At 39.9% G+C, this 23400-nt stretch overlaps 1 protein-coding gene across 2 annotated transcripts in view; it reads right to left on the bottom strand.

The window, feature by feature from the left end:
- The window catches only part of FIG4 (FIG4 phosphoinositide 5-phosphatase), a 124041-nt gene that overhangs the window by 46794 nt on the left and 53847 nt on the right, over positions 1-23400 (bottom strand). For both annotated transcript variants that reach the window (XM_040983881.1, XM_040983880.1), the window contains exons 12-17: positions 22891-23007; positions 20135-20180; positions 18630-18778; positions 15178-15344; positions 9999-10137; positions 750-808 (exon numbers count right to left, since the gene is read on the bottom strand). In XM_040983881.1, the coding sequence (XP_040839815.1) occupies positions 750-808; positions 9999-10137; positions 15178-15344; positions 18630-18778; positions 20135-20180; positions 22891-23007 (677 nt within the window). The remainder of the gene's footprint in view (positions 1-749; positions 809-9998; positions 10138-15177; positions 15345-18629; positions 18779-20134; positions 20181-22890; positions 23008-23400) is intronic.

The raw sequence follows: 23400 nt of genomic DNA, 5'->3' as shown, positions 1-23400 counted from the left end.
CTGTTACTCCAAAAGTCTTTAGATGACAACCAGCAGACATTTAAGGAACCCCCAACTGTGCCCACAGAGAGAGTTAGCGTGAACTCAGCAGGGCTCAGCTCTTTCTTCCGGCACTGACACACTGCCCAGGTAACACACTGTAAAGTTCAGCGTGACAAGCAGGGAGCTATGTTGGAAATTCAATTCCTCAGCTCTTCATGTTCCCTTTTGGTCTTAAATAAACACTCCATGTTCAAACTAAAATACACACAGCTATTGTGTGAAGTTTCCCTTTGTAGTTCAAATCATATTAGTAGCCAATAAAACCTTTATCATCTCCCAGAACAAGCAAATTTTCTTAATCTTATCGAGTTAGAAATACCTTTCCAAAAAATGAAATTAACATTTATTAAGAACTACATATTATTTTCAGTCCCCTTATTTTATGGTCTTCAACACACAAAATTGGGATGGTGAACCACAACTACACTTAATCCTCAGTTGTGCAGGTTGGCTGGGGATCTTACTAGGTCCCCTTTCACAAGTGGCGAACTGGCTTGTCTAAGTTCAGGAGAATTATAATAAATCCAGGAATTAACTGATTCTAAAATTGAGCAATTATTTACATTTGAAAACATTATTTCCAATAAAAAATAGTAATAAAATTAAATCTTAAAAAAATATTCTATGCAAAGGATTTCTGCTTCAAGTTGTTAGGTGTAAGTCCAAAATATCTTAGCATAAAAATATAAAGAGAAATAGTTACCTACCTTCATCGTAAGGCAATGGTAAATGCTTTATTACTTCTGGCGTCCACCAGTAAGTATAACTACAAAATTAAAAAAAAAATAAGGATAAGACACACCAAACATAAATGCTGGTTTTCTGTAATTCATTGGGTAAAAATGAGTTGTTTGATCCGTAGTGGGATGTTGTCTCCTACTTCAGAACTTTTTCTAACATGTTTCCCAGGTTTTTGACACAGTAGGTCTTCTGCACACTCATTCCCTCCCTATACCCTTTCTAGTTTCAATTCTGTCATGATGGTCTGTGGCTAGTTACTGTCCGCTTAAAAGGATTTAGATACACAGTTCAAGCTTCTCTATTCCAGAAATCTAAAATCCTAAATGTTTCAAAATCCAGAATTTTTTCACCATCAAGATACCCTCAAAGCTTCAAGAGTGGTCACTTAGCCTAGCAATTAAGATACACCTGCCTGCCATGGTGGAGTCCCTGAGTTCAAGTCCTAGCTCCAGCTTCTGACCGCAGTTCCTACTAATGGAGACCCTGGGAGGCAACAGCGACAGCTCAAGTTTAATCAGGTCTCTGCAACCCACAACCCACGTGGGAGATCTGGATAGAGCCCTTGTCCACTCCAGACCTTCCGAAGCATTTGGGATGAACAGGGCATGGGGGATAAATAATAATGTTCTCTCTCTCTTTTCCCCCTCTCCCTCTTCTTCATCCCCCCTTCCTTCCCTCCCCTCCTCTTCTCTAACAAGTAAAGACAAGAAGACAGTTCCAGATGTGGAGGAGTTTCAGATTCCTGGATGTGTACATAAAATTGCAAAGTCTATGTAAATATTCTCAAATCCCCCAACCCCCGCAAAAAAACAAAAACCCAAACAAAATCTGAGACCTTTTCTAGTAAGGGACCCTCAAGGTGTCCTAAGCCAACTTTAGAAGCTGCTGCTTACTTCTCTCAAGGACTGTGCCTGTTCTCTAGGCTACCAGAGAAACACCTGGACCTTGACCCAAGTCCTGCCTCCTGGAGTCCCACTCATGCAGCAAGTTGAGAGTTACAGGACTGTTTGTGCTCTGCTCTATGTGCACACCTCCCCATGCACACTCAGAGTTGAACAAAATCACTCAGGAATAGACAAGATAGCCCTCATGAGTAATTCCCCTGAGAAAACATATTGGCTGTTCATCTTCACCTGTAAATTTCACTACTTCATTGCAGAGGCTAGTAAAGTCAAGAATTTCAACTACTTGGATTTCTGCCAGAAGACTCATTTTCCATAAGCAAAGAATCTGAAAGAAGTCTGACTGCTTTCTCTCCAAATGCTGGATTTAAGTCTAAATCCAATTCTGATGAAATGGATATTTAGAACTGGGAAGAAGCACTATGTTAAGGCTCATGAGAGCTAGCAGGGGGAACAATGGAAAATGGAATAATAAAATGTTTTCAAAAAAGCAGATTTCCAAGAGTTTAGAAAATGCTAAAAAGAAGACAATATCAGCAAAGGCTTTCTTAAAAAAAAAAATGTTAGAGTCATAATCTTGTCCAATTCCTGATGAGGAGGAAACAAGGAGCCATCCAAATGAAACAGTCAATATCAGGAGTTCTCCCAGGTTGCTGCGAGCAAATTACAAACCAAGGATGAGCACAAAGGAACAGGGAGCCTGGTGCATTACCAGTGTAGAGCATGCTCTCATTATAGGAAGGGCTCCTGACATGGTATTTGAGACTGAAGTTTGGCTTCAGAGCAGGACTTCTCCAAGTTCAATACACAGGTCACTTGCACAGCTTGAGACAATGAGGAGGCCTATTGGGATTTTACATTTAACCCCATCTTAGTTCAGGCTTCAGGAAGGCCTGATTGTAGAATAGGCCACAGTCTGTCCGGTAGGTGACTTCACCTTATTGAGGAAAACCAGGTTCCATGACTCTCACATGGTTCTTTATGGGAACAAGATCAGGGTGGAGGCAAGCCTCCCTCTGGGCAGGGATTGATGCTTGGAATGTTGTCATGTAAGCCTGGTTGCCATAAAGACCAAGAAGACAGGGGATCACAGGCCTGTGTTCATGAGGGGTCGCTTACATAGCACCAGACTGACCAGCAACTAGGAGGACAGCAACTGAAACACTTGATCAATGAACGCACTTGCTAATAATTGCTGTTGTAATCTGCAAGTAATCTCAGACCCTAAGAGTTACATCGTGCTTGATTTGTACACATAAAATAAAAACATAGTCAGAGGGTTGCTCTGGGCTCTTGTGCCTAGCAGTGCCAAGAGTCAACCCTGGTTCCTGCTGTTTCTTCATCTTGTGTTATTCATTCTTAATTCTTCCTATTTCTAGTTAAGTCTTTCAGTGCCCATTTCTTAACCTTGTTCTTCACAAGACTGCTGTGTGCTGACAGGTAACAGAGCCCAAGTCATTTGATGGGTCCCAAGATTCTGTATTTATGAGAAATATGGCTAATGCCAAAGGGGCTGGCCCTCAAACAGCTTTTTCAATTGTAAGGTTTTAAGGCAGAGTTGGGGAACCATTCTATGTCAACAGCCATCAGATATTTACAACATTCATCTGTGGGCTATACAAAGTTACCAACGTAGAAATCCGACTAGCTCAAGTCCCACCTGCAGTTAGTTTCCTTGGCAGGACCAAATCAATCACTTTGTAGGCCTGATTTGGCTTTTGGGTTGGATATTCCCCATTCCTGCTTTAGAGGATGAAAAAGAACAGGGAAAGGATAAATTCCCCACTTACAAAGTCATTTGGCATTTATTAAGTACTTGCTCTATGTCAGGCATGGCTCAGTATTGGAAGTGCTATAGTGGAAATAATGAGAACATAGAGCTACTGGCTTCCAGTATTGTCATTATCTTCACCAAATATGAGAACTAAAACACACACATACACACAACATAGAAAAGAGGGAACTATGTACCTGAGACAGAAGAAAGCAATAGTGCATCTGTAAAAGCACTGAAGTATCCTAGTGCCGCTGAGATAATCATCTTGAAGGACTAATGAAGAACAGAACATAAGGTGGAAAATGGGCAAATGCAGTATGATGCTCTACGCTGAGAGGGTGACAGATCTCCAAAAACCATCCATGAATGAGCGAGCGTGTCAATCCCAGCCTGATCACAGAATGAAGCAGCGACAGTGATGGGCTGTGAATGACCTAATGAGATGACTGGCGAATTCTAGGAAATCAGATACATTCACTAAAACAAGCCTCACACCAGCCTAACATCATTTTCTCTTCTGATAAGAGAATCAAACTGTCAAGTGGAGGGAAGGAAAAAGATATGAGCTAATTGTTTCAGAGGAAGGTGTGCACTTGTGTGTGAAACTCCTACTCTGGTGACCCAAGCCTGACGGAAGAGGAAAAGTAGAGAGGCTGCCAGTTGCAAAACATATGTGAAGGTTAGCAAATCAATCCACATTTGTGGAAAAGGGACTGTGGGCGGGGAAAGAGGTGTCACCACACCAACTTAAGAGTTGTTTAAATGATGCCAACCAAAAGCATGAAGCAATGTTCAATTGGGGAGCTTTCTGATCCTTTACCACAACAGGTCTCTCCATCTCCCTTAGTCTACTCAACATTTTTCATCTAGAACTTGTATTAGGAAAGATGGCCAACTGATTAACTTTGAGGAATAGATGGAATTACAAAAATTAGTTAATAAAAATATTAAAATATGAACATTTTTTCTAGTGCAGTCATAACATAAGTGAGCATAACAAAAAAATGTATAAATTCAACATCACAGCAGGACATGATAAAAAAAAAAGGACAGGAATCTCCAAGAGTTCATATAGCAAGTGAGTAATGGTCCCAGCTGTCCCAGAACAGCTGGCACAGATGAGAGCAACCTCTGTCCACTGTGGGACCTAGGAATGGACACACTGATGTCAATTAGAATATCTACACAGATGACAGCACTTGACTTGGGAGGGCGGGTTCTTGAAACCATGGTCTATGAAGAACAGCAGAAAAAGGAAAAAAAAAGAAAACGAAGATTGAATCTGGAGAATAGCTTCTAAGAATGCATGACCTGTCTTCCAACACTGTCACACAAAGAAGGAGATCACGTCTATAGGATCTAGACAGACTGAACTAGGATTAACAGAACACAAGAAGGCACATCTCAGTATGAAGTGAGGGAGGACTGTGTCATGAATTGTCCCCAAACAACTCCTTCCTCGAGGGGACATGCTCCAGTAGACAAACCACAGCTCATCAAGCATAAGTCAGACGCCAGGGCACAGAAAGAGAACTCAGATCTGACAACAAGCAAGGCCAAGCCAGAGCAAATGACATAATCAATGCTTACTAGCTGGAAACATGGTGGTGACATTATCGACACTGGCTCAGTAAATGACAGTAAAGATGATACAAACCATGCTGGTCGAACTCAGGACAAGGCTCCAATGAGGACCCTTAGACAGATGAATAAATGTGGGACTTCAGATGGCAGAGTTACTTCAAGAGGACCCAGTATGTATAAACTCTTGGGACAGTAAGGTTTAGTGCCCCTTCTCATACTATTAAAAAACAACAATAATTCAGCATAAATCATCAGTAAACACAGTATAACATATAGATTGGCTACCAAGTCTGAAAATACAAATATTTAATATACTGTTTAGCATTATTATAGTATAATAAGAGATAAACTCTAAGTTTCTAAATCTTGTGAGCATCCTGAATGACTGTTAGTGAACATTTAAAACTGGTTAATGCAATCTTTGTAGAGAATAATAGCAACAGTCCTAACATCTAATAGACTTGATTTGTGCTAAGCATTTCTACGACTTGATTCCTGGAGGAACTGACAAATCATTCTATTCTACTGATGTGGAATCAGAATTAGCCAAGTTCAATGATTTGCCCAAAGTCAGTGAGTTGTCACTGCAGTTGCGGCTCTTACAGCGAGGCTTCTTTGTGCTGTGTCTATTCTGAGCAGGGCCCAGCATGAAGTTGTCCCCATGTAGCTCTCACTGAAGCCTGAAAACGACCCTGTGAGGTCTGGGAGAGAGTCATCCCTTTTTCAGAGATAAAAATGAGACACTGAGTGAGAAGACTTCACACATGTGCAGAATGCCCACTCAATTCTCTCAGAACCCCAGTGCCCATTCTCTGCCTCTGGCTAATGTCCTGTTCCTGCCTCTGGCTAATCTGTCCATTTCTTTTGAGAACTGCTATGGCAGAATGACCTGGAGCAGCAGGAGAGTTGGGGAAAAGGGTTGACATAAGAAAGTCCCAAACACAATACTGAAAATATATCTTCCGGGATTTACAAATTTTGTTCATGAGCAGTATTAATGAAGGACACTGTAAGATGATCTTTGGACTCTGGCTATTCTAGAGGAGGGAGAAAAATAAAAACAGGAGATTAAACCAACAGAGTGAGCCACAGTGTTTGATAAAAATTTATATTCATTAGTACGCTTATAGCTGATTTTGTACTAAATTAGCTGAATAATCTCAGACAAGATGATCTCTTTCGTTCCTTGGTTTCCATGATTAGAAAATGGGAAGTCAGGCCAACTTCCTTTTATTTCCACTTATAAGTTCAGAACTGCCTGCCTTAGTTATGTAACCAAGGGTAAGCAAGTGGTCTGATTTGTGTTTGTAAAATATAGCTAATTTTTGCTATAGAAAGCCATGCCTTTGCTGTTCCAGAAGCATATCTTAATACCTTAAGATTTTAAAGTAATATGAAATTTTAGAAAATAAATCACATTTACATAAAAACAACTGCCATCAGTAAAGCTACAAATAAGTATTTGTAGCTATCTCGTATTACGCATTAGTTCCGAGTTTTTTCTCAGTAAAAATTCACATAAGCAGTCATTTGTTCATAATAAGCTTAATAAAAACCATTACTGCTTCATTTATAGGGATAGTAAACTTAAGCATTAAGGTGGTTATTCCAGTAACATGTATTGGTGAGAATACTGGCGAAACCTAAAAACTCTGAGACTTGCCTAATGTTTTAAATTCCCCTGAGCCAATGCAGGATTTGGTAACAGCTACAACATCAGTACTTGGTAATTCAGGGGTTGTCTGTGGTCTGCCCACACAATTAGCACAGACTAATGCTGGCTCCTATAGTGCCTGGCAAGCATTGGTGGACAGAACAACAGCCACACTAAACTGAGACTGCAAGAGAAGAGTTTTATAGGAGAGTCTGATGTTAACAGCCTTTAAGCAGACTGAACTGGACTCCAAAGTCACACATGTGAAAAATTTTGCCCATGTGCCTCTTGAGGAATCTTTTCATTAAACCCTCCCAATGACTCTGTACGGTATATCCTGTAGATGAGGAAAATGAGGCTTAGAAAAGTCTGGCATGAATTCAAAGTCACACCACCGCAGAGATTCCACTGAAATCTACCACCACCCTGAAGCCATCACATTAAAGTGCTTCAGATAACTGTTCATTTCTTTTGAGAATGTCAATACCAATTGCACTGTAACCTGCAATGGCCTATCTCTAGAGGAGGGGTAGCTAGATGGCAGCTGAGGAAAACACTCCAGCAATTGTCTACAGAGATACCAATTTGAGCAGCTACCCACATACTAACCATCTTCACAAGAACTAGGGAAGCCCAGTGGGTGACCACAGAGCCCATTTCTTAGTGTCACAAATAAACACACCCTGAAGAAGGCAGGCAGGAAAGAGTGGCCCTCCCTCAAATCCAAGTTGCCCAGCCTACCGAGGGAGGCCTCCCTCTTGAGGAAGGGAGATGAAATTAAGTTTAGATCTTACACTTGATGCCTAGCAATGCCAAACAGGGGCACAAGCATCAGCATTGGCCACAGCAGGTGCCTGGAGATCACATCTGAGACTACTGAGGTTCCCAAGGCTTGAAAACTTGGGGGAAACCGAGCTCAGAGTCTGCCTCAGTAGCTTTGCGGCAACCTCCACAAACCCTGGGCAGACAGTAGAGTAAGACTCCAGCCCTTGGGGAGTGGAGGAGGAAGGTGAGCAAGAGGCTTGGCCTTGGAGCTCAGGGTTGGGACTGCTACAGGAGACTCAGTTCTAGATGAAACACACAAGACCACTGCTTGGAGATGGAGCCTACGGTCTGCCCCAGCATCAGCTGGCAACCAAACCTGCTCTTTGGAAAGACTAATGGAAAATAATAGACAATTAGAATAAACCCAGGCATCTATATACAGCTGATCTGGGACAAAGGTGTTATAAACATACATTGGAGAAAGAACAGTCTTTTCAATAAGTGAGGAAGGGAAATTAGCTATCTGTATGAAACTAGGTCCCTATTTATCTCCACATACCAAAAAAAAAAAAGAATCAACTAAAAATGGAAGATTTTATTATAATACTTAAAGCTATGAAACAACTAAAAAATGACATAAAGGAAGTGCTTCAGTAATATGGAATGAACAAGTATTTTTTGGGTAGGAGCCCTAATACATAGAGAAGAAAATCAGGGCCCACTGTGATGGCTCATTGGTTAAATCCTCACCTTGCAAGTGTTGGGATCCCATATGGGCTCATATCCAAGCTGCTCCACTTCCCATCTAGCTCCCTGTTTATGGCCTGGAAAAGCAGTAGAGGATGGCCCAAACCCTGGGGACCTCACACGTGCATGGGAGACCGAGAAGAGGCTCTGACCCCTAGCTTTGGATCAGCTCAGTTCCAGCTGTTAAAGCCATTTGGGGAGTGAATCGGTGGATGGGAAACCTTTCTCTCTGTATATCTGATCTGCCTCTGTAGTAGAAATAAATACATCTTTAAGAAAATGAAAGAAGGAAAAGGAAAAATAAATAAATGGGACTTTACAAACTGAAAAGAAACAGAAACAACACACTCACAATAACAATAATATTTAAAAGTGAGCAATAGTTCTAAACAGACTTTTTTCAAAAGACATACAATTGGCAAACAGGTACATGAAAGCAATAATCAGCATCACTCATCATTAGGAAGATATGACTGGAAACATCAATGAGATATCACCTGACTCCAGCAATAATGACTACTATTCCAAAGACAAAATATGACAATGTTGGCAAGGTTGTGCGGAAAAAGGAACCCCTGCAACAATTTTTGGTGGGAATGTAGATTAGTACCATCACTGTGGAAAACTGCATCTTGATATCTCAAAAAAATGAAAATAGAAGCATCACATGAACCAGCAATTTCACCCCTTGGTAGATATCCAAGGGAAATGAAATCCATCTGGCAAAGAGTGCAGATGCACTCCTCTGTTAACTGGGCCACTATTCACAATAGCTAAAGAATGGAAACTAAGAGTCTATCAACTGATGCATGATAGAGAAAATGTGGCGTATAGACACAACAAAATACTATGTCACAAACAGAAAGGGGGAAGCCCTATTGTTTATGACAACATAGATAGAACTGGAAATCATTACATTATTTAAAATAAGCCAGACACAGGGGGAAAAAAACCAGCATCATAAGATTTCATTCACAGGTGAGATCTTAAAATGTTCATCTCAAAGAAATTGAGAGTACAATGATGGTTGCCTGAATCTGGGCAGAGAGGGAGAGCAGTCTGGAAAAAGGTCAATGGGTACTATGTTACAGTTACATCAGAAAAAGAAGTCCTGATATTCTAGTCTATGAGGATAACTATGAATGGCAGTAATATACACAACTCAAAGAGATGACTTTTGAAAAACATTTTCACCACAGAAAGATGGCATGTTTGAGAAAACAGATAATCTTTTCCTGATTTGAACATTACACAATATCAACATATTTTGAGATATCATATGGTACCCCACCGACATGTACAATTTTATGCATCCATTGAAGATTAAAAACTCCTGCACTGGGAAATGATTCTAGAAAGCCAAACTGAGCGGTAAGAATGATGGCAATAGCTAATTGCCACTAGGAGCACTGCTCTGGTTTTCTGCCTTCACCTGTATCAATGACAATTGAGTTCTCCTAGAAGAAAATAAATCAGAATTACAAAGAAACTGCTGTTTACACGCTGCACTTGAGAAACTAGAGACAGACTCCTTGAATAGCATTAGGTTTTTAAGAAACTGTCAAAAATGATGGCTTGCTTAAGGGGAGCTATAACATATGTTCAAGTATGAAGTTCTGAGATGGAGGGAAAATACAAAACACAAAGCTAACCACAATTTCCCCAACCTATTATCAGCATATCCACACCACTCCTCCAGAAGCAAACATGCAGGCAAAGAGCCCGCTCTAGTCTGATTACTTCTCAAAAGTACATCAACTCTGAGATTATATAATAAAGGAAATACCTTCTTCTTGTCGGCAAAAGTCTCATGGTATTTTTGTGATGCAAATAAAAATCTGTTGGGAGTTCCCAGAGATGAGGTTTCCCTTCAGTAGGATGGAAAACTCCCAGGAAAAGATTAATGGAATCCTGTCTATCAGCATCTACAAAGCAAAAACATGCTTTGTTAGAAAATCCATCACAATACTGGCATATACAACACAGAACAGAGTCCTCAAGGGATAGTAGTACAACTACGAATTCACAGGACACATCTCTGGAAATAAAAATAGTATTTACAATGCCCATTTACATATGTATAACTTACATGCATAAATATATCATCAAAAATTACCAGGATATTAAGCAAAGTCAAAATCTTGCTTCAGATGGTTCCCTTTTCTTTCATAATAAAAAGGAAAGCAAACTTAAACTGCGTGAATTTTCAGATACAATTAAATATCTTTAAGAAATTCTATCATAACTTTAGATCATGATTTTTATTGTTAAAATCAAAACATGTCTTCTTTGCCTCTTGACTTAGAGTAAATACAACTTCATTTTGTGCACAGATAAGCAGGGATACCAGAAACAAATAAAATACCGCCAAGGCTATCCATGTAGAGTTGCACGGCCTTAACCAAGGCAGGTGCACAGTCTCCACTTTTCTTCCTTGAAAAGACATTGTTGGTTCTCTGGCTGACAATCAAGGCAGAGAGAGCTCATGAGTAACAGCCTCGTTCTAATTATTCAGCCATTCTAAAATTGTCTTTCTGAACTATACTAAGAAGTAATAAAATTGGCTTTTTCTTCTTCCTTTTCCTGCCTCTATTAAAAATAACAACCAGGACCTGGCGTGATAGTCTAGTGGCAGAATCCTCGCCTTGCAAGCACTGGGACACCATATGGGCACCAGGATTCCATATGGGTGCCAGTTCAAGTCCAAGCTGCTCCACTTCCCATCCAGCTCCCTGCTTCTGACCTAGGAAGACAGTCTAGGTTAGCACAAAGCCTTGGGACCATACCCCTGCGTGGAAGACCCAGAGGAGGTTCCTGGCTCCTGGCTTTAGATCAGCACAGTTCCATCATTGCAGCCACTTGGGGACTGAATCAATGGATGGAAGATCTTTCTATATCTCCTTATCTCTGTACATCTGCCTTTTGAATAGAAAATATGTAAATAAAAGTAATAACCAGCGGCCAGCCCAAAGGCTTAATTGGCTAATCATTCTTCTAAAACAACCAGTATGACATATGGGTGCTAGTTAGTGTCTCAGCTGCTCCATTTCCCATCCAGCTCCCTGCTTGTGGTCTAGGAAAGCAGTAGAGGATGGCCCCCAAAGTTTTGGGAACCTGCATCCACAGAAGAAACCTAAAAGAAGCTCTTGGCTTTGGATCGGCTCAGCTCCAGTTGTTTAGCCATTTGGGGATTGAACCAGTGAATGGAAGATCTTTCTGTCTCTCCTTCTCTCTGCAATCTGCCTTTCCAATAAAATAAATCAATCTTAAAAAAATAATAATAACCAGCACTAGAATTATAACACTTGCTCCATTTCATACTTTCTCCTCCTCCATATCCTTCATTTATCCACTCATTTTCTTCTTTCCGTTCTTGTCTCAGAGTCCTGCAGACTTACATTTGTGGCTGACATCCAAATAGAAACACTAATCTCTTTGTGAAATGAGCATAGGGCTAAGAAGATGACACAGGGAAAAAGACTGCTTTTGGAACACAAGAGGATTTATCTTAAAATCAATTTTCCCCCCAACAGCTCTGGTGAACACAAAGACACTTGAAATTAGCAATATTGTTCTCTTTACATTATTTGCTCATTTCAGTAAAGGCAAATGAATGTATTATGACACATCAAACATGTATTTCAGTTGTTAGTATTTTGACAGAAAGCATTGCATTAAAATAGCACTTACCTTTCAGGCTAAAGTAATACACAAAAGGGATATGTCTGTATGGTAAATACAGTTGGGCCTTTTTTCCTGCTTCTTGAGAGAAAACATCAAGTATGAAATAATGCAGACATTACTGCACCAGTTTTATCCCTCTTTCCACAGTACAAAAAGAAACACACTGCTGTTACTATAATTACATCTTCCATGCTTTTTAAATAGTTTTAATGTCATTTAATAATCTATCCCATGTAGTGCCTCAAAATAACTTCACATTATTGAACGAAGCTTTATGCTTTTTTTGAGTCATGTTTTTAAAGACTTTCTTTCAACCTTTCAGCCTAATACAGGCTTCCTTTAATTTTTAACAAATATGATAAAGTCTTAAGTTGTGAGAAACAAAACTTTCAAAAGGATATTCCTCCAAAGGAACATAAAGAAGACATCTTGAATGTGCTGCTATTGTAACTTTGTATCCATGGGAGCTTATGGTCCCATACTAATTTTGTGCTGTAAAACTGGCTACAAGGAGCCTGAGAATTTGCTCCTGGTGATTGTTGACAACAAATAAAATGCTTATTCCTCTGGGCCAGAGCTGCGCACCAGCAGGTTAGGGTGCTGCTTGCAGCGCTGGCGCACTATATGGGCACCTGTGCAAGCCCTAGATGCTCCACTTCAGATCGATCAATTACCAGCTAACGTGTATGGGAAGGCAGCAGAGAAATGGCCCAAGTTCTTGGGCTCCTGCATGGCTGTGGGAGGCCCAGAAAAAGCCGTTCTAGCTACTTTATTCATAAAATAACTCTTCTCATAGTGGTTATTCTTTTGCTTGTGTATAATTTTTCCTTTCCATTATGTGAAATGTTACTTTCTCAGGACCATCTTTATGTTTCAATAAGACTCTTTCTTTTTAAATCACTTATAGCTATACTTTTATTCTCTGTGTCCTTGTTAGAAAGTTCATTGCTTTGTCCTAGAGTATCAAAAATGACCTCCATTACATGGACCACGATGACAGGAGAGGGGTAGGATAGTAGATGGATGCCCTTCTTGGGAGAGCAGTTCTAGACCTTGTTCACCAGGACACACACTCAGGGATGGTACCTGCTAGCATATGGCATGTAATTCCAACCCTTGTCTCCTCCACCACTCTTGTAGGCTGAATTACATTTCCCCAAAAGACACACAAAAATGTGTGTCTAATCTGGCGTTCTTATGATATGACCTTGGGAACCAGGGTTTCTGGAGATCCATCTGAGTAAGTCCCAGTGGAGTATGACAGGTTCTTAATTTTCTTGTCTTTAATTTCTTTTTTTTTTCTTTTGGTACAGTTTAGTTGGTGCTGGGGTCTCCCTTCCCCTTAGCCAAGTTCCCTCCCCTCCCTTCTGTTTTCTCCTCCAGTCTCACAATGGGTGTCTTTCACAAATTTTCCCAAGTCCATTATGTTGCCGCTGGACTGTCTCCCAACCATGTTCCTACATGTCAGTCATTTCATGAGTTCATTTTTGTATCCCAGGACCCTAATGAAGGTGCAATGAGGACTAGATCTTTGTTATTTATGGGCAGTAGCAATAACAGTGATAAAAAGGACACAGATCATCTCAGTTAATTATAAACAATCAGTCTCTTATGGATGGTTGATCAAAGAATTACATCACAAGCTCTTATTACAAAAGGTATAGCTAAGTATGAAGTGACATAAGGTAAGATTCATATGTAATATCCCTAGATTTGACATCAGATTATCTTATTTTAGAGCAAACATATGATATTTGCAGGTCCTTAATTTAATGTGATTGGTAACCTCATAAATAGAGGATGGGAGTCAAAGAGAGAAGAGAATACCATGAAGAATGGGCACAAGGAGAGGCTACCATGTGAAGACAGAGGCACGGGGTCAAGCACTCAAGCTACATGCCAAGCAATGCCATGGTCTGCCAGCAGGCACCCAAAGCTAAGACAAAGCAAGTAAGGCCTGTCTCCTCTCTGGCTTTCTGAGGGACACTGTGATTCCAGAGGTTAGCCTCCAGGCCCGAGGAACAACACATTCCAGTTAATTTATAGCATCAGCTGCTGTTCTTTTGTTACTGCATCCTTGAAAACTGATGCAGATTCCCTGTGTGTATGTTTGGCAGGGAGGGGAATGTGCTTTGCTTCTTCATGACAAAATGATGAGCTGTCACTCCATCATGAGAATATATTATATAAGACTTTATCTTAGGCTCTTCCCCATGCCAGCAATGAAGAGGTGAGTTGCTGTGAGTCTTACAGTGACAAGGAGCTGAATTCCACCAACAAACACGTGAACCGGAGGTGGATCCTCCCCCAGCCAAGCCCTTCAAGCAAATGATTGACATCTTAACTGCAGCATTATAAGACAATTCTGACCCACAGCCAACAGTGAGAATGATGGATGTGTGCTGTTTGAAGCTGCTAACAGCAAAGAAAACAGCACAGACCTGGAAAACACCGAAAGCTGACTTTCTGTGGATGTTTCTAAGCTTCCCTTGGCGGGTTTCTCGCAGTTTCCTTGGAATGGGCACCTGCATCTTCTTCATCGGGCAGTGGCTTGCAACTCCTTCCTTAGCTTCTTAGCCATGCAGCATTTACCACTTGATTCTCATTGCCACATTTGTTTCTCAAGGGACTTAATGGCCAGAACCATGCTAAGCCCGTGCTGGCATCCTCCTCCAACAGACCCACATCTGATTATCAGAAAACACTCAAGGATGTCCACGCCAACCAGCTCAACCAGCAGGTAGTACCCAGCATCACAGCACGGGGGCTCAACCCATCCCTCTGCTTTGGATTTGCTATAATGGCAGGACCCCACAGCAAATGCATCCAGGGTCCTGCTGAAGTCCTCTTTTTCTCGGAAGATGGGTGGCAGTCAATGCAGGCAATATTTCTCTCTCAACCTATTAATCTTCTCTGAAGACTTTAAACTTGAATCATATTTTTAAAAAACTAATAATTCAAACAAATGTTATCTTTATATTATAAACAGAGATATGAGACAGCAGCCAAGGAATCAAAGGAAGTAACATAATGTAAAAACTTCAGGATGGATGCCACAATGCAAAAACATCCTGTTTAAATGCACAAAAAGTTCACTCCTTCACTTACAGAACAAATACTTATCAAGCACCTTCTAAGTGATAGAACCTGTTATATTTAAAGTTTTCAAATATTTGTTTTCATTTAGCCAGATGCCAAATAGCTAAATAAATATTATACACACACATAAGAAGACATCACATGGAGGTACGTCATAGAAATGCTTGTAACTTCACAATTACCTGAAAAAGCATTGCTGTAATACCGAGACAGGGTCTGCATGATATCTTTTGAATGTTGTGTCCACGGTGCTATCTTTCTGTAGGTTTTGACACGATGAACAAGTTGAGACCCACCATACTGAAGGGACAGGGTGTCACCATGATCTTCATAGAGTTCTTCAAATAACCTAAGCAAAAAAAAAAAAAAAAAAAACACATGATTGCACTTCTTGAAGATAACACCAACACAAAATGCATTGTTTTTCAACATGGTATTCCAGAAGCATCACAGGAACCTCTAAATTTGAAGTAGAGGCACCATAAACCTAACCCACCAAAGACGGATCAAACTGTTTCTACCCAGCTTTAAAAGATTTCATCAAAACAACAATAGCTTTTTCTTTTTTTTATATAAAACTGTTTTTAAGACCCTAAAATTTATCAGAAGCCACAAAACAACAGAATAGTCAGAGTGACCTTGCAAAAACAAATGAGAAAATAAACTTGGAGACCTCATAGTATCTGACTTCTAAGCATACTACAAAACTATAGTAATTAAAATAACAGCATAGTCATAAAAAATCAACACAAAGATCAATGGTATAGAATAGAGACCCCAGAATTTAATGCAAATATATACAGCCATCTAATTTTTGGCAAAGGTGCCAAGACCATCCATGATAGAAAGGACAATTTTTTAATAAATGGTGCTGGAAAAATTGGATACAAAAATGTAAAAAAATAGAAAGTGGATCCCAACCTTTTAATACATACAAAAATCTACCCAAAATTGATAAAAGCCTACACATGTGAACTGAAAATATGAAATTGCTAGATTAAAAAGCAGGGAAAGTACTTCAAGACATTAGTATAAACAATATTTAGGATAAGACCTCATAAGCAGAGACAACACAAGTAAAACTAGATAAATGGAATTACATCAAACTCAGAAGCTTCTGCACAGCAAAGAAAACAATAAAATAAAGAGATATCCAACAGAATAGTAAAAATATTTTCAAGCTAGCTAATTAAGGATTAATATTTAGCCTATATAAGGAATTAAAACCCAAAAACAAAAAGATAACCAATCCAGTAGCAAAATGGGCAAAAGACTCAAACAGACAATTCTCAAACGAAGAAAAGCAAATGGTCAAGAAACACAATGAAAAACATGCTCATATGACTAGCCATCAGAGAAATTAAATCAAAACTATCATAAGATACCACTTTACTCCTGTTGTAATGGCTTTTATGTAAAACACAGAGAGTATGAAATGCTGACAAGGATATGGAAAAAGCACATCTAGGTTAGGAATGTAAATTAAGACAGCTCCCATGGAAAACAGGATAGATTTCTTAAAAAAACAAAATCCTAGAAATAGAGTTGCCATATTAATCCAGCAATCTCACTACTTGATGGGATGCTTTCATAACACAAGAAGTCACTGCATCCTGCCATGTTTATAGTAGCACTGTTCACAACAGCCAATACATGGACTCAACCCAGGTATCTAATATGAGATGAAAGAATAAAGAAAATATGGTACATATGTAAACAACTGAATACTATTCAGCCATTTAAAAAAAGAATGAAATCCTGTTATTAGCAACAAAATAGATACAACTAGAAGACATCCTGTTAAATGAAATAAGCCAGACATGGGCAAATACTGCATGCTCTCCTTTGTGGAAGCCAAAAAAAAAAAAAAAAAAAAAAAGACCAACCACAAAACTCAATCTGAACACAAAATGGTACTTACTAGAGGCTGGGAGAGTTGGCTGGGGGCTTGGTGCGGGGAATTTAGACAATGATACCAAATAACACTTAGGTTGGAGGAGTAAGTTCCATGGCATATTTGAGTGACCATGGCTCACAACAGTATATTATATAGTTAATGAGTAAATGGGAAAGGAGATCTCTATAGAGCAAGTAACATCAGGGAAACAGAAATGTGGATTGCCCTGATTTGATCTGTATGCAATATACATGCATTGAAATGCAGCACCATGGCCCATACATATGTATAATTATTGTCAACTTTTACACATTTTTAAATGAAAAATCTAAAATATAAAAAAGAAAAAATGAGACTTCTAAATTTCTGCATCCTGCCAGATCAATCCACCTCTCATGACAGAATGTTGTTCTCTCTGAAATGTCTTTGCAACAGGATGTGTCCCTCCCCAATGCTGGGCCTGAGTTGACTTAGGCTGCTTTTATAAAACATTATAAACTGGTATGGGGAGGGGTTGGGGAAATTCCAGAGCCTATGAAACTGTGTCACATAATGCAATGTAATTAACTAAAAAAAAATTTACAGACTGGGCAGCACACAAACCACACACTGCATTGCACACGGATCTGGAAGCATGAAGTCTAAGTCAGTCCCCCAGCAGATTCTGTCTCCCTCCCAGTTTGTAGATGGTAACTCTCGTGATATCTTTCCATGATGGAAGGGGCTGGCTAGTTCGCTGAGACTCTGCAATAAAAGGTAAAAGTTCTTCCCTCGAATTCAACCATTGTCCAAAGACCTCATTTCCAAGTATCATTATTTTAGGGCTCAGGATTTCAATGCAGGAATCTGCAGGAGACATAGCCATTCTGTCCACAGCAGATATCCATGGTCTTTCATAGAATAGGTAAGTGATTGAAACTTATATTTCTTCAACTGCCTACTGATATTTTCAATGCACTGTAATCCTTTGATCTGGCCCTTTGGAAGCTAGTAATTTCCCTCAGTTGAGATTTTATGAGAATTTCAGATGGTAAGTTGTCCAATATCACTGTGTTTTTAAGAAAGAGTAAATCACAGATTTTCACAGATCCAAGGGATAATGAATATCACTAAGAAGGAACAAACATCTTTGGGGCCAGCACCACCTGGGCGTGCTGACATCCCATACAGGTGCCAGTTTGTGTCCTGGATGGACCACTTCCCATTCAGCTCCCTTGCTTAGCCAAAAGAATTTCCTGGCTCCCAGCTTCAGATCAGTTCAGCTCTGGCCGTTGTGGTCATTTAGAGAATGAACTACTGGATGGAAAAATCTTTCCCTCTCTGTCTCTCCTACTGACATCTGCCATTCAAATAAAAAATCTTTTTGTTTCAAAAAAATGAATTTATTCTATTTTAAAAACTGTAATATAGTTCATAATTTCTTGTTCAAAATGTGTGAAGATACTTGCTTCAAATGCTATCTGGATTAAAAAAAAACAATTACTACTTTGTCTAAGTACACTGGATTAATCTTTAAAAACACATAATATTTTTTGATAATGAACACAAGCAAACAAACCAAAAAGAAAACAGGTCAATAACACAAATGTTAGTAGAAATACTCCAGAATTAATTTGAATCATGTCTCCTAGCAACATAACTTTTAAGACACCGAAAGGAGAAAGGGGCTCATAAAAATCATTATTATTGATCAGGTTTGCTTCCTGTCCTTACCAGCATTGAAGTGGTGAGGCTTACCTCACTGCATCTGTATCAAACTGTAGGTTAGGTTTGTCGATCAATCCCAAGGAATAGAGCTGGTAGGCCAGAGCACATTTGCCCACCATGAACTGGGCTGTGTTGGTACGGTCCAAGCAGTCCACACAGTTGGTTCGGAGAATGCCAGTCTAAAGGAAAACAGCCAGAGTCAGTCATGATTCAGCCACCAGACTACCTCCACATCACTTTAGACAGCGTAGAAGCAGAAGAAAGGTTATGGGCAAAGGTTATTCCTGAACAAATATCAATCCCTTACTTTTATGCAAGCTTAAATATCAGCATCATGAAAAGCACTTTTTAAATTGTGTAAGTTATCTGTTTCTCGCTTACTACTGCTTCAATGGCACCAATAAGCCTGGTTTATATTTGAATTGATTTCTTTAGTTTAACAAGATATAAACAGCTAATAAGTGCAGATGTGCCAATTAGTAAAACTGTTTTTTTTTTCTTCTATTGCTCCTTCATCAGATTAACGGATCATTCAATGGGTAAAGCAACATCATCTGTGAAGCATAATTAATATATTGAATATACGTACCTGGATTGTTTTCCAAAGTTAGTCTAATTTATTCTTTCTACTTTCCCATTTGTACTTACATATCCAATAACAAAATTTAATATACAGAAAACAATCCATAGTCTATTTTATTTCAGCTCTATGTCCTTCTGTAAAAGTTAATCCCTAATAAACAGTAAGACTTTAAAAAATAATTCTGGGTCTGGCATAATAGCCTAGTGGCTAAAGTCTTTGCTTTGCATGGACCAGGGATCCCATAAGGGCATCAGTTCGTGTCCCGGCTATTCCACTTCCCTTCCAGCTCCCTGCTTCTGGCCTGGGAAAACAGTGGAGGACGGCCCAAAGCCTTGGGACCCTGCATGTGTGTGGGAGACCTGAAAGAAGTTCCTGGCTCCTGGCTTTGGATCGGCTCAGCTTCAGCCATTGCAGCCAGTTGGGGAGTGAACAGAAGATCTTTGTCTTTCCTTCTCTCTATAAATCTGACTTTCCAATAAAATTAAAAAAAAAAACTTTAAGTTAAAAAATAATTCTGAGGGTGAGTGTTCATGTTCAGTGGGTTAAGCCGCCTCCGTGATACCTGTACTCTCACACATCAGAATGCCTGCTTTGAGTCCCATCAGCTTCGTTTCTGATCGAGCTTCCTGCTAATGCACCTAAGAAGACAGCAGATTATAGTCTAAGTACCCGAGTCCCTGCCACCCATTGGGAAACCTGGATGGGTTTGGCCTGGCCTAGTCATGGCTATTGCAAACATTTGGAGAGTGAATCAGCAGATAAATTCTCACTCATTCTCTCTCCCTCTCTGTTTCTCTTTGCCTTTAAATAATTAATTTTAATAATGAAATAAAAATCATTCTCAAATAATTAAGAAGTATGCATTAAATAAGATGTACCTGTACTTACTTCTGCAGATAATACATACTATAGGTACAGATTTTACTCATTATGAACATCAAGTTGTCTATACCTGTAGGCGACCCGTGGGAATCACACATCCGCCCAATTCATTCCACCTAGGTTTAAAAACATTTTTTTTTAATTAATGGCATATACATATTGACTTCTGATACAGTTTTTGTTAAGTATTGCAGAGTCAAAGTAATAGAGCTGAAGGTGCCTGAAAAATCAGTTGATTCTGTGTAATATCATTCTTTCAGGGAAATGAACATGAGTGAATACGCATTAATTGAAATGGACAGCTTGCCATGTCCTCCTCCAAGAGATTAAACAAGAAAAGGGCATCCTAACTCGCTCCAGTCCATGCACACTGGCCCTTTATCACCTATGTTCAACCAAAACATTCCTTGCTTTCATTTAAACCTGGTCTCTACAGATATGAACAATAATTATGGGCATCCTTCCAAAAAATCTTCCATGCCTTAGCCTTTTCCACTCAACATCTGGATTCTCTCTCTTCTGCAGCTTTTCTTCATGGTAGCTGTCCTGCATTCTTTCAGTTGCTTTGGCAGATTCCCTTTTAGAGGCTACTTGCTTTCTGTTTGCTAATAATGAATCGGCTTTTGCTAGAAAACATTCCATCATGATGTTATGTTTTGATGAATAATTCAAGGGAAAAGGCTGTGTAGAAAAGACTTAATATGACTGCCCTGCCTGTGCCTTTAGAAATGTCTACTTACAAGCTTGGCTCTCGGTTGGGATCTGAAGACTGGGGTTTCACCAAGTTCCTACCACTCCTAGAGTGGAAAAGACCAGGGGCTGGTGTGGTGGTATAGCTCACTAAGTCTCTGTCTGCACAGCACCTGCACGCCACTTGGAGCCAGTCCATGTCCCAGTTGCTCCATGTCCTATCCGGCTCCCTGCTTATGGTATGGGAAAGCTGGCTCAAGTCCTCGGGCCCCTGCATCCACATGCGAGACCAAGAAGAAGCCACTGACTTGCATGTGCTCAACAGACTAATCCCAGACATTACAGCCGTCTGGGGAAAGACCCAGCGGATGAAAAAATCTGTCTCTCCTTCCCTCTCTGAAACCTTGCCATTCCAATAAAAATAAATGCCTCTTTAAAAAAAATAAATAAGACTGGCTAATGGGCCCAAACCATCAGTGGAAACAATATGGCTTTTCCTATCATTTTTAATTTTGATAGGTGCTAGGCAGAGGCTAAATCTGTGTGCTCAGCCTCCTGTAAAAAGCTTCAAGACTAAAAGTTGCTTCTCTGGGAAGCAATATCTCACATGGTACTGTCAGATTTGTCTTTGGAGAAGACTCTAGAAGCTTGTATCTGGATTTCTCTAGACTTCTATCATTTTGCTAATCTCACTTTGCACCTTTTTATCAGGATAAATCCTGGCCACACAATAGTGTGTTGAAATATAGTGAGCTCTCCCAGTCAATCAATGAACCTGATGGCGGTCTTGGCACTTACAGGCACCCTAAAATTCATAACACAACAAAAGCAAACAATGCCTACTTTAACAAAAGAAAAACACTACCAGAGATATACACCAGTACTTGCTTGGCTTTTGTTTGTTTGTTTGCTTTTTGCTGCTTTTCCATTGTATACATTGGAATAAATTGTATACATTGGAATTCCATTGTATACATTGTATGCTATGCTATACTGAAAATGTTGGAAATACATGATATTGGCTCATTAAAAGATACATAATACATGCATCCTTGATCTGAGCAGGTTGACAAAATGGTCATGAAGAAATATTTGTGAGCATAGAAGTACAGTAATACAATGGCAGGATTTTTCATAAAATGTATTTATAAAATGCTGCCCCTAATTAAGAATACCAAAAATGGAATTCACTATAGAAATCTTACATTACATAAACATCTTATGTAATATCTGTTCCATAAAGCAAGACATAAAGACCCCATGAGGGCAGGAATTTGGACTCGTATGGAAGATGGCTGTTATGCAGGACGTGGGTGGGGTTAGGGATAACTGGGACCAGCATTATAAAAGAGCAGGGTAACCTGCCACTTGAGACAGAGGACCAGTTTCAGTCCTAGCTACTCTGCTTCCCACCAGCTCCCTGCTAATGAACCTGGAACAGCAGCAGAGGATGATGGTTCAAGTACGTAGGTCCCTGCCACCTAGGTGGGAGACCTGAAAGGGATTTCTGGCTCCTTGCTTCAAGCTGACCCAACCCTAGCCTTTGAGGCGAGTTGAGGAGTGAATCAGTGAGTAGACCATCTGTCTCTTTCCCTTTCTCTGTTATTCTTTTAAAACAAACAAATCTTTCTTTTTGGGTGCCAACTAAGAATCCTGCTTCCTACATCAGAGTTGGATTCGTGGCTTCAGCTCCTGACTCCAGCTTCCTGTGACTGCACACCTGGGAAGCAGCAGGTAATGTTCCTGACACCTTGTGAGTGACTTGGATTGAGTTTCCAACTTTGGTTCTGGCCACTGGCTTGGCAGGCACTGGGGACTGAAACAGAGGATGAAAGCATTCTCTCTCTCAGCAGGTGGGATCTCTTTTCCCTTCCTCCCTCACATTCTCCCTCTCTCTTTCTCCTTTCCTCCATCTAAAATACATACCTTAAAAAAAATTTTTTTCTCAATCCTGTAGTTTCTCTCTCCATATATATAAAACCACCAAAGGCATTGTCATGCCCATGGTGAACACCAATTAGCCAGTTGCAGAAGCAGCTTGCTCTTGGCAAATAATACAAACTATTCACATTTAGCGTCTTTATTCATGAGAACAAAAATCTTGACTTTCTTTAGAGTTATAAATACCATACTTACTTCTCATCAGGCCTCAAAATGCTGCAGTAAGAATCGGGTCGGTTGACAAAGAAACCCGTTTTCTTCACCACACTTTCTGCAATCACATTGAGTCGATCGAGAACATTGCATAGCTTGCTGAGGAGAGAAGCAAGAATGAGAAGGGAGCAAAGAACCCAAGTGTTGGCACGTGTCTCTCCCTACATCCACACATGTAAAGTCCCTAGCAGGAACATGCAGGGAATTCCTTTTATAAAACTCTTGGTTTGTATTTCATGGGAATATTCTAATAGTTAGTGTCCAGGCTACAATGCGGACTCCATAACTAATAAGATTTAATGCAAAAGAGACAGGAAGGAACTGGAATTATATTTTGAATACTGACAGTCCTTCATCTTGGCATGGGATAGCCTTCTAGGACTTTTTCTAAACCTTTCCACTCCCCAGGAGTTGGCAGTGAAGTCGATAAACATTCACAAAATGAAAGGTGTGAAACAAATAATTATGAACAGCAGTAGCCATAAACCTAGC

Source organism: Ochotona curzoniae, unplaced genomic scaffold (assembly GCF_017591425.1).
Source record: "Ochotona curzoniae isolate NIBS_2020 unplaced genomic scaffold, NIBS_Ocur_1.0 contig_3819, whole genome shotgun sequence".
Lineage (NCBI taxonomy): Eukaryota > Metazoa > Chordata > Mammalia > Lagomorpha > Ochotonidae > Ochotona > Ochotona curzoniae.
The sequence above is the reverse complement of the archived record's forward strand: the minus strand, read 5'-3'. Positions and strand labels throughout refer to the sequence as shown.